This window comes from Echeneis naucrates, chromosome 16, assembly GCF_900963305.1.
Source record: "Echeneis naucrates chromosome 16, fEcheNa1.1, whole genome shotgun sequence".
NCBI classification, from domain to species: Eukaryota; Metazoa; Chordata; class Actinopteri; order Carangiformes; family Echeneidae; genus Echeneis; species Echeneis naucrates.
The window spans coordinates 22,966,409-22,994,232 of NC_042526.1; the positions used below are offsets into that span (position 1 = coordinate 22,966,409).

Here is a 27,824-nt window from a genome sequence, read left to right on the forward strand (position 1 = left end):
TGCAGGCTGTTCCAAATGACACAAAATATTGTAGATGAATATTCTTCAGACTTGTGCGTAAGATGGCCACTAAAATACTGGAGACAATATGACATAGTAATGAGTCCATAGAGGTCGGTGTTTGTGTGTGTGTGTGCATGTGTAAAAGATAAAGGATCTTTTCACCATATTGCTGTGGTAGATTAATATTTTAGGAAATGTATGCCACATTGTAAAAATAAAATCTCAAATCATTTAAACTCAACTGAACTACAGTTTTTGTAATAGCTTGCAGTGATTCTGTGGCATGCTGTTGCGTACCCTTTAACTATTGGATTTAGAGAAACAACTTAATCTAAAGGCAAGTTAACAAAAAACAACCCAATACAGTGCTGAGGTTTTGTTGTTTTCTTTTAGAAAATTATAAAGCAGCTTTAGATTCCACATCAAAAATGTGAAAGTATGAAAATACACAGAGAGATGGACACCACCTGCATTCAGAAACTGAGCCCCAAAAGCAGCCATCATATTTTTGTAACTTTATGATGCCACAAAAAAGGAAGCGATTCATTGTAATCCTGTAAATCCTTGGCCCACCATCCAGCCTTGCAGATTCTGCTTTTTCTGGGTTAATTTAAAATCAGTATTTATAAATTAATTCAATCAATCAGAAAATAGTTTCCTCTCTAAATCTGAGAGACATGTAACATTTTAATGAAATGTTTTTTTATCTTCTTAAAACGCAACTATAAAATGGGTAGTTGAAATGTAGCGCTCTGATTGGCTCATAGGTGTTGAATAATGAGGCCAATCTACAGCTATGACATGAAAATGACTTATCACAGACACACGTCACTCTGTGATTGAAAAACACTCCGTGCAACTGCATAGCAACTGCCGCACAGTATGTGCAGTCGGCCAGGAAGGTCTACCTTTTCTGTACTAATTTAAATGCCACATTTTGTGTATATTGATGAAAAACACATCCTAACTTTTTTCACCTTTTCACACCTCGTAACCTCCAGTCCATGAAACTGACTTCATAAGAAATCCTTTCCAGGGCCTGTTGTAAGCTATTGCCTAAACTCGCCTTTCTATGGATATCAACACAATGAAACATCAAAACATTGCGACATAAAGGGACCTTTATTTCAACAACAGTCTTTTAGGGGGTAGAGATTAAGCTCCATAGTTAGCTAAATCATAGCATTAGCTTAGCCATTCACTATTCACATTCCAGTTTCTCAGAGCGGTACAGTAGTTGGTTGAATGTACTATGTGTCAAATGTATTATTGAGTGTGTATGTTGTTGCATTTGAGTAGCTTGTGTGTGTGTGTGAATCAGAATCATTCCTTTACATGTAGAGCATGTGATTCTTATTTTTCCCCATGTGACCGGTGTGTCCCTCAAACCTTGTTGCCGTTGTTGAGACTCATGTTGCTGAGAGTGGACAGCTTGGCCTCCAGACTCTGATGTCCCGACTGCTGCTGCTGCTGGTGGAGCTGCTCCCTCTGGATCTGCTCCCTCATGCTCCTGGCCTCCTGGATGGCCTTCATCACTGCATCCTGGTCTCCAAACAGTGCTGTGGAGTTGAGGCTGGACAGAATGTCTGAGGGGGAGCGAGATAAGACAGAGGAATGGTACATTTTATAGATAGTATTTTACAACAAAGTTGTAACCCGCATCATACTCAGTTTCAATTGTTGCATTCTGTCTGGACCACTTCAACAAAATGACAGAGTAACACACACAAGAAAACCAAGAGTTTAACATTACTGTTGACGCCACTCTATGCTATTAAAAGTCACAGCATATGTTAGGTTTTAGGGCTTTCAGGTGTCTTTTCATAAGTTTAAAGGGGCTATCTATCAGGTGGAGTGGGTGGTGGCGATAGTTTCAGCCATTGGTTGGTGCCTATGATAAAGTGGACTAGCTGGTTAACATGCTCACGCTGGATGATGGAATAATCTTAACATTACTTTCCATCTCTAGAAATAACACTTAGTGAGTAAATAAAGTTTGATGCTGAACTTGAAGCTGGCAATTATGTAACTACATTAGGAAAGGGCTCCCTTAAGGTTTTTACGGTGTAGAGACTAACTGAAAATGATGTTATCTGAGGTGGGCAATTTCCTCAAAATCTTTATGCAGTCTTTGTAAAACAAGTACCAGAAAACGCTTCTTGAGGTTAATGCTGTCACAGATAACCTGCTAAAAAATAAAGAATATGGCACAAAGAAATGAAATAAAACAGTTCAGCTTTTAAACTGTGCTTTTATGCGTCACGTCTGCAGTTCACCAAGAGTTCATCTGCATGCCTGCTGGTTTTTAAATCATTGTGGGGGGTTCAAGGGGGTTTTGTGTCCTGTTTGTTGTTTTTGGTTGGCGAAGGCCTGGCTGGTGCGCTCTCTCTCCCTCTCTGCTGCGCAGGTGGAGGCGTAGTCGGGGGAGAGGTTGGTGACAGCAGGCATCACAGCTGACCGTTATTCTGTAATCAAGCACACGCTTCTTATACTTGTCCGGTCCCTCCCTGGTTGTGAGATTGCTGTTCCGTCACGTGTGGATTCTGGACTTTGCGTGCTCCAGCATGTTTCGCTGAGACTGTCTGAACCCGCCTGCCCCCTTCCTTAGTTTGTTCTTTATTTGTGGGACATTTACCCGCTCTGGTAATCAACTCTGGCTTTGTTTCCTCCTTCTGAGCAATTCTGTGTTATTCTTAAATATAGTAATTCTTACTGTATTCCTGGCCTCCCTGTGTTTCGTCCTGCCCACTTCGGCATACGAATCAAAAATACATATTTGGCTCCATCTGAAACTCCTGAATTGAGAGTTATCTTTCATCTGTCACTTTCAGAGAGTTCTGACTCAGATGCTGTCGAACCATAACTCAAACCTTGAAGAACCTTGTGTGCTGCTTCTACATCAAGCTTCGAGAACAAAGCCAAAGAACTGAAAATAAAAAAATTGAAAACAATCACACACAAATTCTTCTGAAATTGATTGAAAGAGAAAAAGAGGGAGAAAGGGAGAAATTGATTTTTCCCTTTTCAGACATAAATGCTCAAGTTGTTTTTGCAGTCCAATTGTGTCGAAACACGATGGAATCTCCTCCCTCGTGTTTATGTGATTCACACTGTTGAAGCCAATGCACATTTGAAGAATAAGGAGAAAAAAATAAATAAAAGGATGCAAAGTTTCCGTCGCCCTCCTTGTTTAATTAGGAGACAAGTAGGAAGCACTCTATGCTTGGGTGGCCGTTAAAATGGGCAAAAATAACTTTGCAGGGAACACGAGCGACGCGTCCTCAAAGCCACTCCAGAGGAGCTGGTGAAATTGTTTTCTGGGGGGATATAATGAGAGGGTTTAGATTGGCCTTAATAACAGATAGCAGAGGTAGGGGTATAAAAGGTCTAGCGCGGGCAGACAATGATGTGAGGAAGCTCTTAAAAACCAAATAACGTGTGCTGGGTTTCACTGCTTCCGCTGCTGGGGTTTTCATTGGGGCTAAATACAGGGCTTTGGACTCCTGTAAAACACAAACACACACACAGGTCTGCTCATGGGGTTGAGGTGTCTGTAGTCTATCAGGGCATGCAACTGCGCTCTGTTTGTCTGTGTGTGGCTGGGCGCAGGGAGGTGTTTGGGTGGGAGATGTTTTTGTTTTTCCGGATGAGGGGAAGAACAGTTTTACTCTGGAGTGAGGACGTGTTTGTTCTGGATAGACGTTCAGTACAGATGTGAACAATAAGGTGGCGCATGCAAGTGCAAGAGTGTTTGTGTGTGTGTGTGAGTGTATGTGAGAGAGAGCATGTATGTGAAAGTGCGTCACTGTTTCCCTTGTGAGTTTTGTCTTGGCATGGCGACGCAACATTAGACCTGGTGATCATTATTGAACATGTCAGTGAAGCCAATGCTAATGTTCTTGTAGGCAAAGCAGCACTGGTCTGGGTGGCCCACCTCATCCACCAGGCTGTAAAGGAAACGCTGGTGTGAGAGCACCCCAGCGAGATGTGTGTGTTTGTTACCTACCGAGAGATGTGTTCCTGCCCATGTTAGGGATGGGGCTGGGGATGCGGCCCTTGCCCATGCCTGTGGGGCTGGTTTTGTTTCCCGAGAACAGACTCTGTGTTGGGGATGTCGGGGAGCGGAGAGCCTCGGCTGTCTTGGGTCTAGCTGAGAGGTTCAGTGGCTGCGTGGATCCCTCCTCCTGTGTCAGATGGAATACTGATGAATGGAAATCTTTCAAAGTTTGCTTTGTGAGTGTGTGCTGATCATCAGTAGCATTAGTAGCATTATGGAGTAACATTTGACTTCCATAATGTCAGTATTGGTGTGTGGACAATAGGACTGCACAGTCATACGTAAGCCTTTGAGTTATACTTCTGTTTGCTGGATGGTGCTCAGTTGATTGTAATTGAATTGATTGACTGAATATAAGCCCTCTGCAGAAATCACAAGTTGCATAACTTGTTGCTAAAGGGATTTGGAAAGTGAACTGCACACATTGCAGCAGAGTAGGAATGTACAGCAATGACAGTGTAACTACAGCAGCTTAATCTCTAACACCAACCTGGAGTTTGTTATTAGCTCGATGTATGTTCCTGCTATTAGTTTCATGCAACTTCACTGAATGATATATGGTGGCAGTCATGTGCCAAGAAATATATCAACCCACCAACAAAGGCAACACATAAGCAGAGGGCTTGCAAGACAGCATATATGTAAACCACATAGGTTTCAAATTGTTTCAAAATTCTGCACAAATCATTTTTTTGCGATCAGAAACAACATTTAGCACAGTTATCATCCCTCAAGAATGGAGACACTCTAATGCACTGTAGATTTTTCTTGTTTGTTCTTTCTGAATTTATACCAAAGTCATCTTCTCAGATTTCTTACAACACTTTTTTGTGGGTGTCAGGAGCCCAAGGTTTCTTTGCTGTTAAACAGATAACAACACATTTAGTCTATTACAATTAATTCACATTATAACAGAGGTGTGTTGTCGAGACAGAAATCAGAAATCAGAAATCCATTTTCTATGCAGTACTGTCTTACTTATACACAGTGTCTTCCAAGTATAGTGACCAATCTCAAACTACTTACAAATAAGCTTTTGACCATATTTTGGCCATATGTAACTGAGTGAATTAGAACCAAACACTGCCGCTGATTTTTAAGTTGCTGTTTCGGTTCATTAGTAATTATCCTGCTGACTGATCTGTCATCCCCATCAGATCTTTGCCTTCCAAAAAAAAAAAAAGAGAGCGACTCCCACAGCCAACTTGTGTGAACTTTACCTACAGAAGTCCTTATCTGAACAATTGCACTTTTGTTTTTGCGTCTCTTCCTCTATTTCTAATCAAAGGATCATGACCACATTGATTCACAGAAGAAATCCCTGGAAAAGGAAATATAGTGCCAAGAAGTAAACTGACTGGGGCTCTTGTGTTGGAGGCAGTCACTTAATGAACGCGAGGCTAATTTGGAGCTGAGGGAGGGAGGTTAGGTTGCGGGTGGCATGCCAAAGTGTGTGTGTGTGTGTGTGTGTGGAAGGGGGGTGGGGGGGGTGGCCAAGTACTGGGGTTAGCGGAGGGTGTGGCAATTGGAGGGGCATAGCACTACTGTTTGAGTGCGGTGAGCTCTGACGCCAGTCTATTGTGACGCCGGTTGCAGCTGTGTCCCACACGCACACACACACACACATGGTTTCCATTACTGCCTCGCCGTCGAGCAAAGATGAGGCGTGCGCTCTCTCCAGGGAAGGGGTCTGGGCTCATGCCAAACAGCAGCCAGCGCCAGTGTCAGTTTGTGTATGTGCGTGTGTGTGTCAGTGCGTGACTTTTAAATAATCAGTTTCGAATTGATGGCTCAAAACACAGGGCCATTCACAGATTAACTTTGCAGAAGCTTCCTCATTTTTTACCTTTTACATGCACTAACCAACATCCTGATCATTGTGCTTGTCATATTATAAACTCACTCTTTCCTTTGTCTTATTATACTGCCTTACTTCATACACCACAGAGTCACCGTTTTTCCCTCATATATGTAGTTAATGCATTTCTTCTTCCTCGTACTTGTTTGTTTCCTCACAGTCATCAAATTTTCCCTTATTCTGTTGTCTTTGCCCACAACTTATTAGAGCATCAATCCATCACAAATGTGTCCTCCTGGTCCATATCCTGCTGAATAATTTAAAAACAACTCAGTGATTGCACATGAACTATTTTGCATGAACAGGCTCACCTTAATCTGAACAACAGGACTGGACGCTCGCTTCTCGCTCTTCAGGGCGGAGGGTGAGAGCGGACCGGAGGAGTTGGGAGCCTGCGGGAGTGAAGCCATCTTGGCTCCCGGTGAGATCTGCATGCTTGCCAGCTGGGCTGCATACAGCTGCTGCAAAACGGGAAGAAACCAGCAAAACCGACAGACTATTAACATTGCTCGCCAGCAGCTAGTCAGTGGCTTTCCTCTTTCATTCTCTCTTTTCTCTCCTCCTGTGGGAGTATGGTCGAGCCAAACACACACAGAACTCATATGGAAACAGATGTGCATGTAGGCACACGCGCACGCACACACACACACACACACACCTATATCGGGAGTGTCCCACACAAATGGAAGATTTGTTTGAGTATTTATCAGAGAGACATTCCAGCAAAACATTTTCATTTTAAATTATATATGATCTATCTCTGACAGTTATTCCTTCAGCAGATGCTGGAGGCAGCTTGAGCATCGATTTGCATCTAGAAATAAATCCAAATTATAACTAGAGAAACCTCTGAATACTTGACTTGAATCCTCCTTAAGTTTAATACTGACTATTGTCAAAATTGGATATCCTATCCTCAATTGTGCATTAGTATGTGAGTCTACAGTAAGTAATGAAATAAGCGTTTTAAACAATGTCTGGCTCGGCGCAAGGAACAATAAATGTTAACCACAATGGAAAAAAACCACACAGGCCTCGCATTTTGACCTTTTTTTGTAAGTCCTGCCTTTAACTTGGTAATGGTCAAATAAAATAAAATAAATTAAACAATGCTTTATGAGTCTCAACCCTTAACCTTAGCCCATGAGAATAACCTTGTCAAATGTGGTTAGTCCTTGCTCTAACAGTTCAGACACTTCTTCACTAACGTCAGTCCAAAACAAAGGGGGCAAAATAGGGGGCAATCAGGTTTAAGTAGGTACAGATAATTAAATCTTAAGCGTATGAGTCGAAATAAAATAGTATTAAAATAAGAAAAAACTTAAAATAAAAGACTTGGAAAGTATAAGCAGTCTTCCTTGAGGGTAGCGATGAGAACATTAAATTCGTAGTAAAAAAAAAAAAAAAAAAGAGTACCGATTTTCCATCCAAGGTACTTAACAAAAATCAAAGAGTCAAATACTCAGCTCTTGGTCCAGGGTCTTCTAAATCAAAGCTAACTGGCCAGACAAACCGCTGCCTGAAACCACTGTCAACCCCTGTCTAAATGCATTGGAGTGTGAGTGCTGGAGTATCAAAGAGCCTGTCCTCAGGAAAACCACCCAGACGTGGCTGGCCTTCACTTAAAACTCCCTCCTCTCTTTCTTTTTCTGCTTTCCTACTTTCCTCTCATTTTTCATTACTCTCACCTCATTTATACTTAACCCCCCCAATCCCTCCTTCCTCCTCTGCTTCTGTCTTTCCTTTGTCCCCCTCTCTTTTGATCTCTCTCCGACTCTTCCTTTTTCTTTTGCCTCTTAGTATTGTTCCAAAACCATTCCTCACATCTTTTCCCCCCATCTCTATTTCCACCTCTGCTGCTCTCTCTCCTGCTCTGTTTTTACTCTCTTCTCCCTTCAAGCCTAAAAAGCCCTCAGTGTTGTGAGATCTGATTTCCCTGTAGTCAAAACTGCAAAGCCTCCTGAGACCAGGGATCCAAAAGTAAAGAGAGTGCAGCCGAGAAAAGGGAGAGAGGGGGATACAGAGGGCTGTTCTGCAGACACACGAGATCACCATCGCTTCAACGCCGAAGCGCCCGGCTCAGCAGTCAGGCCAGAGAAATTGGCTGGCCCTCTTTCCACTTCTCTCAGAGAGATATTAAACACAAACAGAAGGGGCCTAGTCGTTGAAACAAAGCCCTGATGTCACGCCGCTTATTTTCCTTGGAATGCACCAGGAGTGCTCGGGCCAACCCCTGGCGATATGAGATCCCCGTAAGAATGTGCCTTGAATGGCTGGTGGTGAGGCCTCTCGCGTCAATCAAGCCGACCGCAGAGTTACTGCTGGTGATGCCTGATATTCTTATGGCTCTGAGGGGAGTGGGAGTTGGGGCAGACACACGAGTCTTTGAGGTAAAACACACAGTTAAGCTCTTGCACCCGTGTCAGTACAGAAAAACACACACACACACACACACATAACGCAAATTTACGGCTATTGTGCTGTTAGCAGCAATTCCGTCAGCAATTTCAAATAAGAGAAGGGAACAAAAGCCTGAAACTAAGAGCTTCTACTCTTTTTCCCCCCTCTGTTTCTTACAGACACTCTGAGATTGATTGGTGACTGGGGAGGCCAATGTGCAGCGTAAACAGCCCAAGTAGAGCTCTCACCATTCAGTCAAACCCCCAAGGGAAGACAATGCCGCAATTTCCTAAATTACAAATTGACAAAGAGGGCCTTGAACTGGCTCGGCTGTCTGGTCTGTCTGACTGACCAGTGGATGTTATTGCTAATTTGACTGAAATCCAAATGATTAGTGTGACATTTTTGATCCTCTTTTGATCATCCAATAAGTACTTTTACGTACGTTTTTTTTTTTTTTTTCAAAATAGCATTGGCCTAGTATGGCATTATCCTTAAGAAAGCAAAGAGATGGTGATGCTGTTGTGGTCTGGGTGTGGGCAACAGCAGCTTGCCAGGAGCCTCCTCTGTGCTCAGACCAGCCTGTCCCATTACAGACTGAGTGAGTAGGACTGAGTGAATCTCTCCAGCCGGCCTCTTTTAGTGTTGAGCCGCTATCGATCTCAAGAGTACACAAAACAAATGAGGTTTTGTCTTTTCCAGCTGGTTTTCAAGGGGGGAGGAAGATGAGGAAGAAGAGGGGAGAGGGTAAAAAGATTGACTGCCAGTCAGCGGCCCACACACAGGATGGAGGGTTAGCTTTGTCCAAAACCATGAAAAAGATACATAGAGAGGCAGGATGCATAAAGACAACCATTATCTCATTCCCACTTCTCTGTAATGTGGGAAGTGCTTAAATGTTTAAGTCACATCTAATGGTTTTCCCATCCAGGAGAAAATCAGCCTGACCTCATTACTGTATGGTGGCAACGAGGGAAACAAAAGTTTATTTCTCACCTTTGTCTCCGTTCCTAAGTCACAGGGAAACAGGCAGAACACAAAGACAGATAGCGAAAGATGTCTTATGATTTCAACAAGAATGTCTGCTAAGCAACTGTATTTCCCTCGCATTAGCTGTGCACAAAGGGGGCCTTTCTTCAGCAGGAATCCACTGTTTGTGAAGGGGTCTACGCCGAGGCTCTGGAAACAATTGGCCTGATCAAGTTCCCACGCTGAAAGCACGACATTTGTTCTATCAGAAACTGCTGGGTCCGTTCAGTCATGTGCAGCGAGGCTACTTCTGCCAAATGATTCTATTTAATTTGACGTTGTTTTCTTCAATTGATGACGGCTTAAAAGGACAGAAGTGATCGATTCTTGCAGTAAATTCCCAAACATCTTCTGTCATCTCTGATTATTTGTGGAAGTGGAATAGAATATGCTCTTTCTGCCAGCTCCCCAGCTTATGTCTGCTTGACCATCAGTGCCAGCCAGCTGTCTGAAAGAGTCCTCCAGGACTCAACTTAAAAAAACATCTGGAGCAGTCTGGCTACAACATCTGTCCATCCTGTGCTGAGCACAGATCTGGCATTAGAAGGGTTTTGATAGCAGCTGCCCACGCACTTGACTGCGACATTAGGCAGAGGAGTTTGCTAACGTAGAACTAACAGGGTGTAATTGTTTATTTACAATGCTGATTTATGCTATAATGCACACACTAACAAGCTGGAGTCATGGCCATTGTGAGGGGAGGCGTAGCTGAGACTAACAACTAAAGATCACTCAAAAATGGACTTCAGTGTGCGCACTGGACAGCCACTGCTGCCTTTACAGTAGAGCCTTGTTTAAATCCCATTAGACTGACTCACCAAAAGACGTTCAGTCATTTGCTAAACAAGCAGCAAAGAAAAATCACACTATTGATTATGAATGATCATTAATAACTCATTAACGCATCCAGCTACAGAAGGGGCAGTTTAGCCCACTGTTTTGTCATAGAGTCAAAGGGCCAGAGACAGGTATTGGAGGAAATATGTTAGTGAGGCTCTGGGTGCACATCATCCACTAAAAGTGAATCGGAGGAAAAAAAAAATAGTTTTCACTGCCATTGTTGTCCCTCACCTCCCAAAGGCAGAGCCCATAAATAAAGCAGAGCCAGAGCTGAGAAAGAGAGAGAGAGCGCCGCTGTGGCACTACAGCGTAACCGCAGTGGCTACATGCAGGCCAAAGGGCTTAAAATAGTGCGGGAAGTAGAAAAACTGTTTCAATTCCACTCATTTAATTTGCTGTGCTTGTTGTGCTGGAGTAATGTTCGTTGAGCATTTCTTTTAGGACGGATACAAGAAATGACAACATGGAGAGGAGTTCCATCACACTGCAGGGCTCATGCGTTATATACTGTAGTTTAGCTCATTACACAGGAACTATCTGACTACCTGATCTTAGGTTGCTGTGCATTAAGATCCATCAGATTCCTCAGATTACCTCTCTTAGTGTCAGTGGTTATAATCTTACTATTTGCTAAGGCAAACCCTGCTGTTCTCCAGCTCTCCAACACACAAACAAGCAAATCACATATGCACCAAGGACACAAGCGGGTATTGATGTACCTCAATAAGTACTTACTGCAAGACTGTCAGGCTGTTAGTGCACCATACAGTTCTGCCTCTTCTTCTTCTTCTTATTATTATTATTATTATTATTATTATGTCCAATGTAGATTCAGTATTGAAGAGTGCTTCAGGTACATTTTTGAAATGAAGATACATAACTCAACAAGTAAAACTCATAACTCTCATGATGACTGTTTCTGGCGCTGGCATTGTTGTCAAAACAATGTCCAAACATGTGCTGGAAGCCGGTGCCTTCGTCTCACAAAAATTCCTCAGATAATCAGCCCTTTTTTTCTCTCACAAACATTTCCCCCCAGCGCACTCTGTCTCCCTCCTTTTGCAAGTCTCCTACTCAATTTCAGCCGCTGCTGCTGTGATGAGAAGCTTCCTCATTCATTCAGGTTCCACTCGCCCCCGTAACGTCTCAGGCTGCGTTTAAATGTTAATGACTTTGCATCTCCGACATTATTCATCCTCTTACCTTTCACGCACTGTGCGGCTCTTTTGATAATTTCAAAGCCAAGAGTGGGAAATGGGCTACGCAGAGACTGCGGTCCCCCTCAGCGCAGCACGGCGCCTTGCTAAGTCAATAGCAGCTAATGAAGACCTCGATAAGCAAAAACCACAATACAAATTAAACACATTTAGATAATGATTCTTGTACCATCCAAAAGCTGTGCTATGGCAATGACTGAGATGGAGAAGCAATATTGTTTGCCAGTACTATTTTCTCTGATAGTAGGTAGAGAAGGAGGGATGACGGGGGTCGTGTTGTGAAATCTCAACCCGCCTTTAGGGAGTAAAGATTTCATTTTCTTTTTCTCTATTTTGTTTCGTTTCTTTTTTTTCTTTGCAAATATGTTCTATGATAACCATTATGGAAAAGTGCCATTCTCAAACCACAGGTGTCAAGCAGCAATAAAATATTTGATGAATTGCCTGGGCCAGGTGTTGTGCTGGTGGGGCGGAATTCCTCTGTGATTCATCATAAGAGCTTTTGTTTAACACAGCTGACAGGCTGCAGATAAGCGAGCTAGCAGGTTAGCGTTGGCCCGTGGAGCTTCATCTTTTAACCAATGTGTCATGCTGTTTTATTGGGAGAAGTTAACTCCATTAATATTCATTAAGGAACAAGCTTGTGATCTGAGCCGATTAATGCACGCTGGGCCTTTTCCAGCTTCCATTTGTGTTTCCCATTCATTTTGCTTTAATGGGTGTGCAATGTATTTATGAGCATATACTGCAACATGGAGCAGCTGAGCATATTGGCTGGCTATACAAAGCAGTGAAGGGAGGAAATAAGTCGTGGTAGTGGGCAACTTTTATTTTTTCTTTTAGCATTCTCATTGTGGCTGACATTTTCAACTTGCCAGAGATCACCTGTCAGTCATGTAGCATAGAGCTTCTGTCTTTGAGTTCCCGTTGTTGAAATAAGACCTTCTGTCAGCAACACTGGCTTATTTAACACTACAGTCATGATGGCTTCCACCTCTTATGAAAAATACCTAGATTTTTCCTTTCAATGGCAACATTGAGGTTTTTCCCAGGTAAAACTCACCAGACATGTTGAATTCATATCAGCCTTGGCCTCCAGATCACAGGCTAGATATAAAAGGTTTCATGCGTCAGGTATACATTAAATTACCATTGTGTTCTTAGAGTCGACAACGGATAGGAAGCATTAAAAAGTCTTTTATTTTATGAAAAATATTGCAGTTTTTTTCCCACTTGAACTCAGGGCGAGGTTGGAATGAATAGGAGTTTCACTGAGTTTGCCAATGTTTCTTATCTTGACTGTCTTTTCTATTTATCCTCCCACTCCTGCACGGTTGTCTTGGGCTCTGGCCTGCCAGTTACACCCTCAGGATTAGAGTCATATGTACAAACCCTCATCCTTAAAGCCTTGTCCTTGTTTCTGCTGCTGTTCTGAAACTTTGTCTCTACTTCCACTGTTTATATGATTGTGAAATGCTCACTTGAATGATCATCAGAGATATTGAAGAGGCACTTGTTTAGTTTGCTTTGCCGGCCTTTGCTCTGACACAGCATCCAACTCCTGATTTATTATGACCACTGTTTTTTTTCTGTTGTTGTTGTTGTCTTTTAAAACCTTGGTCAACTCAACATTTCTTTGAGTTTTGGTTTAACTGAAACAACATTGGTTTAGGTAGGAGTTATGTCTTTGACATAACAGAAGCAATTTGTGGTTTTACTTGTGACTAAATGTGAAATTGTTTTGCCAACAACAATAAATGTTTTCATGAGTTTGAGTGTGCAACTGCATGTCTCAGCTATGACATATGCCCACCAACCTCAAACCTCCTCTTCACTGCTTCATTGTGAAACTCTCCTGTCCTGCCATGCAGCATAAAGACACACTCCCTGATTTTGTGCATTTTCATTTAAAGGGTAGGTTCTCTCCTGTAGTGTGACTCCTAAAAGGGTGGGTTATCATGCAAAAAGCTCTGGTTTGGTTAAAATGGTTTTGAAGAACGTCCAGTGAACCAGGTGTTTCAGTCTTACCTGTAGCTGTAATGGGCTGAGTCCAGATGCTGCTGCAGCTGCCATTGTCGAAGGAATGAACTGCATGGGGTAATTCTCACCTGCTGAACAAGGAAAACAACACATATTGTAGCAGATTACTGCACAAGAGCGAACCTGCATTTTTTTTTTCTTTTACCTTTGACAAGCCCATGTCTGTCTCTGTCTTACTCTTTGTCTCTTCCCTTGTTCCTCTCATGTTTTTATTTATGTCAAATGAGACGTAAAGGGTCACAAGCGTTTTTATCCGAAGGTTAATAACTCTCATTGTCGGTGCGCTCGGGTGCTTGGGACCCGAGCGAGAAAAATTCACATCTAGAACTCAAATTCATATTTGAGTACTGCTCATGACCCCTGCTGTTTGTTCCTAAAAGGCTTTCCATGTGTGAGACTCCGTTGAAACCAGGCCAAAGTCAAAGGACAGTGTACAATAATGGCTTCTGAAACCTTTTCGTCATTTCTGCCTTTCTTTGCACCCTTGTGGGAGTGTGTTTTCACATAGTAAGAATAAACATTGATTATTCTGTATGTGCACCACAAGGTGAGCACCTGGAGGAATGCATGGAAGACAGGAATGTGAAACGGACAAGGAGAGAGGAAGAAAGCAGGTGGTGCAGTGGATCCAGCAGGAACGATGACTGTGCACTTGTGCGTGCGTGTATGTAGGTGTGTCTTTGATGATTTTGTTGTGGCTGTTTGCGCAAAATCCTTGCTGAAACATGCAACAATTCCAAATTCCTTTGTGTTTTGCATGCATTTTTCTGGGAATACATGTGATTTGTCTGTCTGCATCACCCTCAAATGTTTGCACTGTGAGCACCAGGAGAACATGCATGAGTGTATGTGTGTGTGAGAAAGTGTGAAATTCCATGTCGCAGATGTGTTTTGCAACTGACATGATTTCAGCACACCATAAAAGAGACGTTCCAGCCTTGCTGTGTCCAATGTATTGTTCTTGACGTGAACAAGCAAGGCTTGTAAATCTCTCTGCTCATTTCTAGAACATTCCTCACCTGACACACCTCATTAACATAGACTTGTGTTTGTGTGCATGTGTGTGTGTCTTAGCGGGAGCGGGGGGTTCCCTATTTCTTTTGTATTTGACATGACAGACGTGGAGCTTTTGTCTGAGGTGGGTGAATATTTTTCCAGAAAACATACATTTCAACAGTGAGTCATCTGTCATGAGTTCAATAGATATATGTGTGTGTGTGTGTGTGTGTGTGTGTGTGTGTGTGTGTGGAGTGTACCTGGTTTGTAGGACATGCCTGGTGGGAAAAGGAAGCCTTGCTGTGCAGCAGCCGCAGCAGCCAAGGACCGCTGGTCATGAGGAAACACTGGGATCATCAGAGGAGGCATGTGACCCTGGACCTGAAAGAGAGGGAGGGTTGTAGTCTCCATGTAAAACATGACGTGACAATGGAAAAGGTAACTGAAAAAAAAAGAAAAAAACTTTCGCAATACACAACCACAACCACTTTACACAAATGGTGCATTGATGCATGTACACGCATGTGAGCACAACAAAACAAACAGCAGTTAAATGGAAAAGAAGAGAGCCAAATAAAGATGGAACTGGGAAAACAATGGAAAGTGGGAGGAACAGAAAGACAGAAATATAAGATTCAAAAAAATATGAGGGATGAAAAAAAAAGAAAAGTGAAGCAAGAAAGTCAAAAGGAGAAAAGAAAAATTAGGAAAGGTTGACAATTGAAAAATGAAATGAAATTAAAACTCACTTTTTTAATCTTTCTTTATTTTTCTTTCTAAAAATCACGAGGGACATATAAGAAAATCAAAGAGGTAACGAAACGAGGAAAAGGAAACACACACATACGTCTCCAGCGAATGACTGACGGAAAAAAAATTATTAGTGGGGTTGAAGAGACAAAGTTAAAGAGAAGAGAACAAACAACAAATAAAGATGTTTCATTCTTGAAAGACAGGAGTAAAAATGTGCAGCAAAAACTCTTTAAAACAACAGAGGAGCTAACTGCTGCCTTTCATGTCAGCTTGAAAGACTCATAAAAACTGTTGGTTGGACTGAGTTAAGGCGCTGTGGGCTCCACATATCAAAGATGAGCCTGTGGGAATCTGTCTGCCTCACTCTCTTCACTTCCATCTGCCCCTTTATCTCGTCCTCCGCTCTCCTTCCTTTAGTTTAGTCCATGTTTAGTTTTTCTCTTTCCCCTCCCATCTCCCTTTCTTGTCTTTCTGACTTTTTTTTTTTTTTAACATTTGCTGTGGTTTGATTTTTTTCTTTTTTCTCACCCCTTCAGATCCTGTCAGTTCCATGTCAATATTATTTAATATATATTATATTACATTATTATAGATGTTGAATGTTTGGGTTAGGTAATTTGGGGTTCAGGAGAAGACAAATTGTCAGCTGACAAAATTTATACTTCAAATTAAAATTAGTTATGTGCCATTTTTAGCTAAGGTTCTACAGCCAAATGTAAATTCAACCAATTATTATTTCCCTGTTTTCTCACCTCCTGATAATTTCTCTTCTATTGAGTCTCTCATCACTTTTGAATGCTTTCAACATTTCTTTATGTAGCCTATCTACATCTTCAGCATTTCAATTAAGGATTCTTTCTCTGGCTTTCTTTGCATTATTTTATCCTTTTTTCGTGGTCACCTTTTGTCTTCATTTCACTACAACCCTTTAATTGCTCAATTCTTTAGTCCACTTTATTCCTTTATCAGTTCTTTATTTTACATCTCCTTTGCTTTCATTTGCTTTTCACTTCTTTCTTCTGGTGTTGACACCTCCCTTCTCTTTCCATTTCCTCCCTTCCGTTCAATGCTGTCTGCCTCCATTCATCTCCTTTACTACCAATTCATTAACCGCATGGCCTCCCTCCCACTGTCCTCCTGGGACAGTTCATCATTAGTGCCCAAATTTACTCTATCAGCATGTTGTGTGCTTACAGTATTCCACTGTGTTTGTGCTGTGTGGTTACGTTGCTGAATTAGTTGAACAAGACGACCGTCCTCTGGGATGTTTAAAGTGTGTTTGTGGTAGGGAGGTTCAAAGAGCAGGAGTAAACAGAGAGGAGTTGAACAGTGCCATCCTTCATTGGTGTGTGTTTGCTGAAAGGCTGTATTATTAATTGGTTGATCAATAAGAGGATCAACAGTATCTACTGTAAATGGAATATCTTTATTGTTCAGTTGAAACAAAACATGCAAGATTTTATTCTGAATTCCTTTTCAACAAAATGGATGTTTAATAAAGAATAAATCCTGCAATGACAGATGGGAGCTAGAAAACCTCACAATTACACTCAGTGACAACATATTTAAAGGTCTAATATTGTATGCGTGCGTGTCTTCTTTGATTATAAAGGAAGTGTAGCTCCTCGATATTACCACTGTGAAAGTATTAGAGTGCTGACTCTACAGAGAAATGCACACAGCCTATATTGAAAAAGGTAAGTTTCAAAACAACCTGTCAGGTCCTCTGTAACTTTGTGATGTCACAACAAAGCAGTCACTGTTCTTAGCCATGCCTCAAGCCCAGCCTTCATGGACCCCCCTTCCAGCCTTGCAGGTTTTGGTTTCCGTAACTGTTTACTTTCATTCTGATATTTATTATTCAATCAACCAATTCGAGGTAAAGCTCAGAGCCTCTCTCCTGATTGGTTCACTGATCTATTGTTTCTCCAGCAAAAAGCCTGACTGAGCATCATCAGGATTGCTTTTGGTTTTTAAAATCCCAAATTTATCTTCTTATGAATATAAATACATCAAATAAAAAGTTTAAAATATGGGACATTTAAATGTCCTTTGTCAAAATCTTTGAATATTTGTTTTATGCATTAAATATTTTGTATCATCACGGTTGTTAAAAAAAATACATAAAAATGAATACACAAATTCAAGCTTTTATAATGCGTCCATATACACTCACCACCTCTCACTACCGCAGCTAACTTAAGACGACCTTGAATAAAAACAACCCAACTTAGTCAACTGAAATTCCTTGAAATAAAAGAGCTGCGTTTGACTCTGTATGTTATTTGGTCTTGTACTTGTACAAACCAGAATTCCACAAGAGTAACAATGCTTTTGTTCAAGTTTGAACTCTTTGGTTGGTGTTCACTTCATCCAAAGACAGTTTGAAGCTAAAGGCTCAACTCAAGTGTCTAAGTTAAAATTAGATTGTGCATGTATGTGTGTATGCCCTAATGTCTTTCCCACCATAACCCATCAAACATCTGTACTTATTCACAGCTCGCGTGGAGTCACACATTAAGCACATGACCAGCTCTTCAGACAGTATTGTTTTGGTCATACAAAAAAAAAAAATAGTTCAGAAGGCCCTCATGATGTGCACACAGACACTAACATCTGCGCACAGACAAACACACACATTGGACGTTCGGGGTATATTTGGGGCATTTACGTACACACACACTCAGACAAGTGTTCTGATGTCTTGAGACACGCAGAAAAGAGAGTGAAGAGAGAAGAAAAACAAGTCTGTGTGTCTGAATGGCTAAAAAAAAAAAAAAAAAGACGAAGAAGAGAGAAGTGGTGGTGGTGGTGGGGTTATAGAGTGGGACAAAATGCTCCCATTCATTGTATTCCTCTGGGAACACTGGGACTGACTGGGGCTGCTTCACTAGCGCAAACACACAAAGATCTCCTTTTTCTGATGGGGGGTAGGGGGGCAGCCCTGGATGAATGGACTGGGGAAGGTGGTGTTGCAGGGGCCCCTGCTCTGTTCAGCCCCTAAGAAAACACAAGGGCCCCTTCCTCTAACTGCCCAGCAGACACATCAACATACACACCTAGGTGTAGGGAACATGTGTACACGTGCAGACACACACAGAATTCATGGTCGTCTTGTGCGCGGGCTGCAAGGATAGGGGCAATGAGTACGAATGCTGGCTGTCTGTATGCTGATGTGTTAGAGAAGGAAGGAGGAGAAAGAAAGACATGTCTGGTGGGGCAGTTGACAGGTACACACACGTGGATGTGAATGAGTGCTCCTTGACTTTGTCCACCTCTTGACTTGAGGCAACAATATGCAAGTTTATGCCAGTAAATCATGTTTTTCTACTCTCTGTGGCTCAAGGGGATAAAAAAAAATGCCTCAGCTTAGGTTTACATGCTATTGACTTGATTCTTGAATAAAAAAAAAAACCAAAATAATTAAACAAATGAAACAACAATTTTATTCAAGTTCAGGAACATGATCACTGCACGGAAACAACACAGCAATGGCAACTCTGTGCTCCCAAGGCCAAAATCTCATCTCATGGCTTCCTCCAAATATTAACAATATGTCTCACTTTTAAACAGTATCTTTGAGCAGAAAAAAGAAGATTAATAACACAGCAAAAACTGGCTCATTGTTTTCATTCTCCTGCCTTTATAAAACTTTTGGATTTGAGTATCGTGACTATCAAACTATACGCAGTGTTTTTCAGCAAATACAGTCTGATTAAATAGGATCAGCCATTGTAGACAGTATCCAGGTAGCTATAGACACAGGGGGTCAAACATGGGTTCAGAAGACTGGAGATAACGCAGGTCAAGAATATTGGGAGGTTTCTTTTCAGTACTTTCAGCAGTCAGTAAGACTGTCCTTTTATCACAAGTCAAACCACATTTGCCATCACAACTAGATAAGATTATGGTACATCAGGGTTGTGGTGCTGTTGTTTCTTTAATGTCTCTCTAATCCACAGCAATGTGCAGTTATTGTATTAGTTTGCCATCAGAAGAGGTTGAGTGGAAAAATTGACAATGGGGCAACAATAATCTGGACAAAGTCTGATTTTTGGATCCATGTCCTTTTCAGTCATCGCTGTTACCTTCACCACAGTATTATGCTGTGTATTACGCTCTCCGAAGACTTTGTTTCTGTCGTAGTGTCACGTTGATGTCATATCACATATATGACCGCACTGCACACTGTACACTGTAGCAACATTCCTTCTCACACACTAAATACTGAAAGAGGTTACAGTTTAAATCTTTACGAGCTACTTGGGTTGTTTACATGCTACTTCAGCTTAAATGCTAACGTTGTGAACATTGGTGTTTTCTATTATGAAACAGCCTACTGAGAATCTGAGTTTTGCGGTTGCTACTGTGTATAATTTACTGCAATCAACTACATCATTGATTTTGCCTTTGTGTGTAATAAACAGTGAAGACTTTATTGTTCCACTTTGTCCATTTGATGGCTTGTAACTATTAACATCTGCAAAGAGTTTGTCTTTGAGGATTATGCTATGTATTCATATTCCAACATCAAATATCACAAAGCTGTTTTTTATGGGGATATCGTCTGTTTCCCTCCATTTGTTTCTGCTGTTTTTCTGCCAAAACAATGCTCTTGCATCTGCAGTGATGTAACTGCAATGTCCCCTCGAGGTTGTTCTATTTACCCTCAAATAATTATAATGCTCAGTTTGTGTTTGTCCACCAGGTTGCTCCATTCACAGTGAAGTTACGAGAGCTGATTTTAATTGAAGCATGCATAATTACACTATGCTTACAACATTTTCTATAGGCTAACACACAGGTTAATACAGTGGAGTGAGGACCGTTTTAAAGTCAAGAGGTAGCCATTCTCCATAGTTGGTGAGTCCATTTGACGTTATGGGCCTTCTGTGGCTTTCCGAGTCATTGTGTCTGAAGCTGTATTTGCTGATGTAGGAGCTGTCTGTCTATCTAGTAACCATTTGTGTGCCCCATTAGTTCTTATATATGTGTGTAAGTGTGTATATGTGTGTCTGGATTATTGCAGTTGAGCCTGTTGTCTTAACGCAGGTTTATCAGCCCTGACTCTTCAGAATCTCTCTCAAAACTGACACTTCATTGCAAGAGAAGCTTCAGTATTTGTTTTATGCAGCAAGAAACAAACAGCCATAAAAGAAAAAGACTAATATTCTGAGGTGCAAATTGGGTAAAAAACCCAAATTAGTACAGATGGTCTAAAGATATAGGTGGATTTAATTCAGTGGGGTTTCACTGGGAGCAGGGCACAGTGCTGTGTGTAATTAATGCAACATCATCATGGGGACGACATCGTCCACAGAGCAAAATAATACAGCAGGATTAGACAGAGACATAAAGGCAAAACGAAAACAACACTCTGGGGACAAAAAAGAAAGAGAAAGGAGGAGGGCAGGCGGAGGAGGAGACAGAGGAGTTATAAATGAAGAACAGAGAGAGGGAGGAGGAGGAGGAGGAGTGCGGCTTTGCAGTCATTAATTAGCCCGTTAGCTAGGGCCCGGGCGGTGTGGTTAGGGCCTGTGCCTTTGTGGGCCTGAAGGAAATGGGCCACATATGAGAGCCATTATAGGAACTGACTTAACAAAGACACATGCCTGTCAGCCACCAGGCTGGGCTGGGCCGCTCTGCCTACGGCACACAAAGGACCCACCATCACTGTGTGCTTCCATGTGTTTTCTTTATATGTATGTGTGTGTCGGTGGAATATGAATCGTCCCCATGTGCATTTAGGAATAGGTGAAGCTCGTCTCCTTTTTAAATATTAATGTCACATGCCTATAACATTGTTTATGTCTGTGCTCTCGTGCATGTATGCACATTTTATGTATGAACATCTGTTGTTTCTTCACATGTTTTTGTTAGTGCGCATATGTGTCTGTTTGTGTGTGAGTGTGTAACCATATCTATCAGTGTGGGGCCTTCGGAAGCGTTTCTTTAACCCATGGACGTCCCCCGCTGGCTCTCCACACCATTTAAAACCACATGACAGGAAACCTGGGTCGCTTTGAACTCTGCTCCCCAACAACACTGCACTGCACTTGCTGACAAACACACTGACACCAACCACGGACAGAGGGTAAAGATGGAATGATGAGGGGGTGCTGAAAAAAATGGCTTCAAGGCAGCGTCCAGCTGGGATTTCATCGTCTCCATTCATAAATCAGACACAGATGAGCCTCACTCTCTTACACATCAGTGCTGATCTATGTAACTTTCAAAACGTCAGATAAAAAGTCATAAAGACTTCAGACTCTTTCATCGCTATATGTTTGGTTAACTTTATTCGCTGCAATGGTCCAACAGATTGCATGTGAGCGCATTTCTAGCAAAAACAGTTACTTATTTTTTCCATCTAAACAACATGTAGTGTTTCAAATTAAGATGTGGACAATAACTGGCACTTCTAAAAAGTGATTTCACCACACTGAGGCCTTTTCTTTTCTGCTGAAACAGTAGCATTTGGTCAGCTCCTCAGAGTATTGGCCTGAGAGGAGCTCAGGTCTGGATTTGATAAGTGGAAACAGACCGGTGCAGCGCTGCCTGTGTGTTTAAGGCCAACACACATCCGACACAGTGTAAACAGCCTGTACCCCAGTGACTAAGCCCTGGAGCTTAGCCATAATAATTCTAAACCTCTGTACAGTAGATAGACCATATGCTCCTTACTAAGCTGGGTGTGTTCGCCGAGAAATGCTATTGTTTTAAAAATAACTTAAATAACAAGTTTGCACATATCCAGCTGTGATCTATATAATATTTACCGCCTTTACAATTTAAACAAATTGCTTTTGTGTCTTTTGTGTATTCCTCTCTGTGTCTGAGCTAAACAGCAGGTTCAAGCACTTCTGGTTATTTTAAATCAATTTCAACATAAGTGTGAAACAAAGGCAGATGCTTGTGAAGCGCTATATGATAACATGCTGCTCTGAACAGCTATTTTCTCCGTATCCCTTCATCCTCAAAACCAAACATGACACAGTATCCGAGCTTCACAGCATGAAAGAGGATCCGAGCAGGAGCTGGTTTTTATGGTCTCACTCTGCCCTGGGGCTCGGGGGCCTAATGAAGTCCAATACGAGCTTTATTAAGATCCAAGGGTGGGGCCTTGTAATAAAAAAGAAGAAGAAGAGGAGAGGGAGGGCAAGCCCTTGTTAAACTACATCACACCTCCGGAGCAAGGGGAGATCCACGGTGGGGGGGGGGGGCAACGGGGGATCGAGTATGAAGCAGCAAGTGGACTAAAGTTGTCTCACAGGTTGATTTAATTCAGCAGCAATCCAACCACTTAAAAATAAATAAACTGATGAAAAACAATTTGGCTAACTACCCACCAGACTTCAGTGTGTTAATTTACCAGCATTTGGCTCACAGCTGGCGGTAATTTCTTGGTCAGTATGTATGAATGCAGAGAGCAGAGCAACAGATGTAGGAAGGAAGAGGGGGGCAAATTAAGAGAAAAAGAAACAGGCTTTTTCTTTCTCTGCATGTCTGTCTCAATAAATTCTGTGTTGTTATTTTCATTTCAGTGGGAAACAACACAGAAAAAGTGAATGTGAGGGCGAAATGAAGCCGCTGATTGAAAGAGACAGAGAGAGGAGACAGCGCTTGGGCGAGGAGAGGAAACACATGTTGATCAACAGGCAACTGGCGAAGGAGAAGCCAAAGGAGAAAGCCCAGAGGAGGCTGTAATATCGACTACTGAGCAATCAATGCAAAAGTAAATGAATCAGCCGTAACGAGGGAAATTACAGGGTCACTGACCGTAGTGCGTTTTTGTGTTTGAGCGAGCGAGATAGAGTGTGAGTATCCACATGCCTCCATGTGAAAAGTGCTGTGTTGTAACTGGGGGGGCAGTCAGGAGGTGTATCTGCCTACTAACCTGGATCTGTTGTTGGAGAATGTTGATCTTTTGCTGCTGCTGCAGGAGCTGCTGCTGCTGCCTGGCGATCTGCACGCGCACAGAGACACAATAGGATAGAAGAAGGAACAGCAAGGTTTCTCTGTTATTTTGGATATTAAATGGGAACAGCATTCTGATACTAACATCAAGGAATTTCAGTTGCATTCATTTCTTTCTTTACCAGAGCTGTGATTTATTGAGAATTGTTCTTTATCAAGTGACAGAAAAGCTTGTTGCAGCATTAAAATCAAATTAAAATATACGTTTCATTGCAGAGAAGCATGTTGTAACTGCAAGTAACAACTTCAGGATTTAACTCTATCATCTACTTCTTTTTTTTTTTTTTTTTGTCAAAAAAAAGAAAAACAAGGAAAACTAAGTTAAAAGGTTTGGTGGCCGTGACATGTTCAGTCACGATGTATCTGACCTACAAAGTTAGCTGAATAATGGCAAACAGAGCCTCGGCTACATTGTTGAAAATTGTCAGTGAGGTCAAAAAATTCTTTGAATGCAGTACCGCAAATCAGAGAGGAATTAGAGTGGTGCTGGCTTATATGTCTGTTTGACCTCAGATTTTTATCTGAAAGGGCTTTGTCCTCGTGTGATGGATGGCACAGCTAATTTATGCAATCAGCGGCATGGAAAGTTCCTCTACAATTCACTTAACCAACTGTGAATCTGTGAGATTGACATGTTTACTGGGCCAACCAACAACATCCAGCATGCCCCCCCAATCCACCCACCCACCTTTGCACATACCCTTCAGTACTCATGCTTAGTTGTTTCTTCCTCTGTTGTTTTGATGCAAGACTGTCTTTTCGAAGAATATCTTAAGTCAGATGTTAAAGTTTTGACGGGCAGCTCGGACCAGCCAGTTGTGTGGAGAAAAAAAAAACCCTTAAAGGGGCAGCCGTCAACTATTTCATCTCGCCCACCCTGAGTCGGAGAAGTGGGGCAGCTGCCTCTCTTTTTTCTTGAGGAGTCGTTTAGTATATTTATTCTGAAATGTAATTATAGGCTGTTGAATGGGAGGCGGCGCCCCATTTGCACACATGTCATATTTCATTAAAGGCAGATTTCTCAGGGTTTGTCTGCAGGGCATTATCCTATCAAGTCTCAACAGCCAAATGACTGGCTGATATTGGAATCTGTCTTTCTTTTCATTCTCTCCATCTTCCCAGATCCTTTGTGAGTCTGTGAAAGGTGGAATGTGTTGTGATGGGAGGTGTGGACTTGTCCAAACAGAGCCTGCCGTATGCCGACCTACAGTAACGTGTCGGCAAAGAGTGAAAAACAAAGAGCAGCTCACCTAAACACTTCTTTACTTAGGCTCTCTCTCTCTGTCACGTGCAAGTTTTTTTTTTTTTTACTCTGCTTGACACCTGAAGTAATGCACCAACAGCAGGAACTTCTCTTATAACTTCTGCAGCCATGCAAATACGCTAATGCGTAATGCTTGTTTTCACTTTACAACTCGAGATGCAAACTGGGAATTTCGGTTGTCACTGCTTTCTGGTATATATCATTTCCTAAATCATCTTTATCAGGAATAAAACCAGAACGAGGTTTAACAGAGCAGGAGATACGGGCTCATGTGAGAAAGAGACTTTAGATTTACTGAACATATTCTTGGTTTTTCTTAAATCAACCTTTTTAAAAAATCACAAAAAATCACATATAGGAGGTGACAAAGGATGAAAAGAGCAGATCTATTCATTTTATTTGCAGGTGAGTGGTGATAATAATAAATGCTTGTTAACAGTGACCTGCTTAGGCCGGGCAGTCTGCAGAACCTAATTAAAAAGAAAGAGGGGCAGTTATTTGAGGGTTTGCCCCCGTCTTCTTTATGGATGAAATAATCCTTTCATCTGCTGCACTTCAGCATCATAATCATTTGTATAACTATTGCTGTTGTGATATTGTGATACCGTCACTTCTATGGATAATGCAATTATTATTTTCACTCTAACATTCAATGAAACTTAAACAATGCTATATACAGCTGTTCCTGGTATCCCTCACCCCCTTCCTCCCCCTTCTCATCTCTCACCTTCTCTCCCTCTCCTCATCCTGCTCTCTAGTTCTTCTTGAGGTTATTTTGCCTGTTAAAGGGAGTCTTTTTTCTCTTTCCACTGTTACCTTGTTGTCGCACTGTTACATTGGAAGGTATTGACCTCGCTCTGTGACATGCCTTGAGATAATGAGTGTTGTGATTTGATGCCATACAAATGAATCCGAAGTGAATCAAACTGAATTGAGTTGAACTGAATTAAAAGGAATAATAATAGTCTATTTCAGTGCGGCTTCAGCTCATCTCTTGAGTTTATAGGAGGCTGACATCTCCAATACTTTTTGTCACTCACACATTATTTTCTTTGCTACTTAACTTTCTCTGTGCAGCTACTGTAGGTGTTATCAAAACCAAACAGAAATACACTGAAAAATCCTTTCACTCTTCTCTAAAGCTTTTGTACATACACTGGCTGCACCCACTTCTTTTCGCACAACTTCGACTTCAATGCCACCCTCACAGACACAAACACACACATCATCCAGCCCTCCTTACCTGCTCCTGTTGCTGTCTGGCCAACTCCATCTGCTGTCTCTGCTTCTCCAGCTGTGAGGCAGCCATCTTCTTCTGCTCGTCATGGGCAGCGAGGAGCTGCTCTCTGAGATTGATCAGCTGACCGATCATGGTAGAAAGCTGGCGTTCCTTCTCCTCCAAAGACTCTGGCGTTCCTGGGCCGGAGATTAGGAAGTGTTACAAATTGAAGTCAGCAGATTGTTTCAACAGAGCCATATTTGACAAAAGCACAGTGATGAGGTTGAATGTTGAATGTTGAACAGTGAATGTTGAGAATGATTGATGGCTGAAATGAAAAGTATGGGGTGTTTACTTCCTGCTCACTGCAGTCTGCCGTCTGCTAAAACTCACACTTATGTTCATTTTGCTACCGTGAAAAAACTTGGTTCATTTTATGCTCAAACTCTTTTCAAGTACAAAACATTTCATGGAGGTTCGTTATGATGTTCAAGGTGTAGCTTAAAGAGGACATGACAGCAATGACTTTCTTGTTGGGCTCAAGTTACCTTGGAACTTTTTCATTCATACAAAATCAATCAATGGAACTTAAACAAAAGCCTCTGTGCACCACAAAGACAGACATATTCACTAAAATCCCTCATTCCCAAATTCCCATAAATCACCTGGCTTGTAGTTCATCTTACTACTCATTATCTTCGGTCTTGTCTCCGCATGCCATCTGTGTTTATCGCTCACTGTCTGCTCCCAAGAACAATAAAATCTGTTTAACTAAACCTTTGCAAATAAGCAGGTGTCACAGGCTTTTGTCAGGTTTATGATGTAGACATTCTTGGGAAGGTTGAGTGAGAAAGAAGCGCCAACACCACTAAGACTCCCAGCCAGTAGATTTATTTGCAGCTATCACAAAAGGCAACAATAATGATGCCAGCATTTTGCATTTATTTCCAGCTATTTTATTTTCAGCTAACAAGAACTTGATATTTTATGTTCAAATTACTTCATAAACGGCAGCACGGTGGTGAAGTGGTTAGCACGGTCACCTCACACAAGGAATGTTTTGAGTTGAAACCAGAACAGTAATTCCCTATTTGCTCTGTCCTTATACTTTTTGCCCTTTTTTAAAACCAAATTCCCTCCACAATCCACAGCAAGTTCTGTTAGCTTTGGGAAGGTGCATACATGGTGTCTTCATCAAGCTGCGTCACTGTAACGGGGTAACTTGGACATTCTCACTTTGTTTAATGAATGGCTCAGTGTATCAGTAGCTTTGTGCACATAAACAGATGATCCCAACTGGATTCCCACTCATAACCCGCAAACAGTCCTGACAGTAAAGCCTTGGACGTTATCTTCAGAATCCATGTGCATCTCTTACCATGCAAAGGGACATTTGCAGTTCAAATGCACCACTGCCCATGTGTCAAAGCCTCAGCCAGGCTAAAAACATTTCAGTAAGACACTGACAACAAGTTGACCACTCGTAGCAAACGGTGTAAAAAACCCGCTTATTGCTCAGGCTAAGCAGAAACACATAAGGTGGGCAATGAGGTAGAGGTCACTCAACATGACTTCAGTGTTCTTCCCAATCTGACATTCAAGTGCTAAAAATGTCTTGTGTTCCTGCTTGTGGCTGGAAAACAGAACTCCACTATTATTTTGCTCTGTGTTGCAAGTCAACCACATAACAAGCCAACCATGGTCCAGACAAAAGGCTGTGTTGCTTTTGAAATTCAAGTGGATTCCAGGGACGCTTTTTAGCACTCATACTTAAATTGTTTCAGCAAAATGTCCATGCAACAACACAGAGGAAGGAAAATTCATTCCCCCAGCAATGCTTATGGGGGCTATACACAGTGTGATGGTGGAAGCCCAGATTCCCCCGGGCTAATTTACATGAGCTACAGTTTAAGCAGCACAACAAGGTCTGACCTTGAAGCCACAGTTCCTGTTGTGTGCGTGTGTGTGAGTGATTCTTTTTGTTTCAGTCAACATGCCATGATGTTGTTGATTTTCTTTGTTGGTGTCCGTGAAAAAGTTTTCACACACATGCGAGTTGGCCTCTGAGTGGGTATGTGTGTGTGTGTGTGTGTGTGTGTGTGTGCGTGTTTGTCTGTGTGTGTAAGGTCTTGCCTTGGGGCCATGTAGGGAGATTGCAGGGTGGCCCCAAC

General features: G+C 41.9%; 1 protein-coding gene across 7 annotated transcripts in view; it reads right to left on the bottom strand.

Annotated features, from left to right (window-relative positions):
• Window positions 1-27,824, bottom strand: part of LOC115056509 (transcription factor SOX-6-like) — a 103,694-nt gene that overhangs the window by 15,191 nt on the left and 60,679 nt on the right. For 6 of the 7 annotated variants that reach the window (XM_029523004.1, XM_029523000.1, XM_029523001.1 and 3 more), the window contains 7 exons: window positions 25,678-25,850; window positions 23,091-23,159; window positions 14,701-14,821; window positions 13,433-13,515; window positions 6,230-6,379; window positions 4,010-4,187; window positions 1,393-1,589 (listed from right to left, as the gene is read on the bottom strand). In XM_029523004.1, coding sequence (XP_029378864.1) covers window positions 1,393-1,589; window positions 4,010-4,187; window positions 6,230-6,379; window positions 13,433-13,515; window positions 14,701-14,821; window positions 23,091-23,159; window positions 25,678-25,850 — 971 coding nt within the window. The remainder of the gene's footprint in view (window positions 1-1,392; window positions 1,590-4,009; window positions 4,188-6,229; window positions 6,380-13,432; window positions 13,516-14,700; window positions 14,822-23,090; window positions 23,160-25,677; window positions 25,851-27,824) is intronic. The other variant, XM_029523003.1, reaches the window with a different exon arrangement.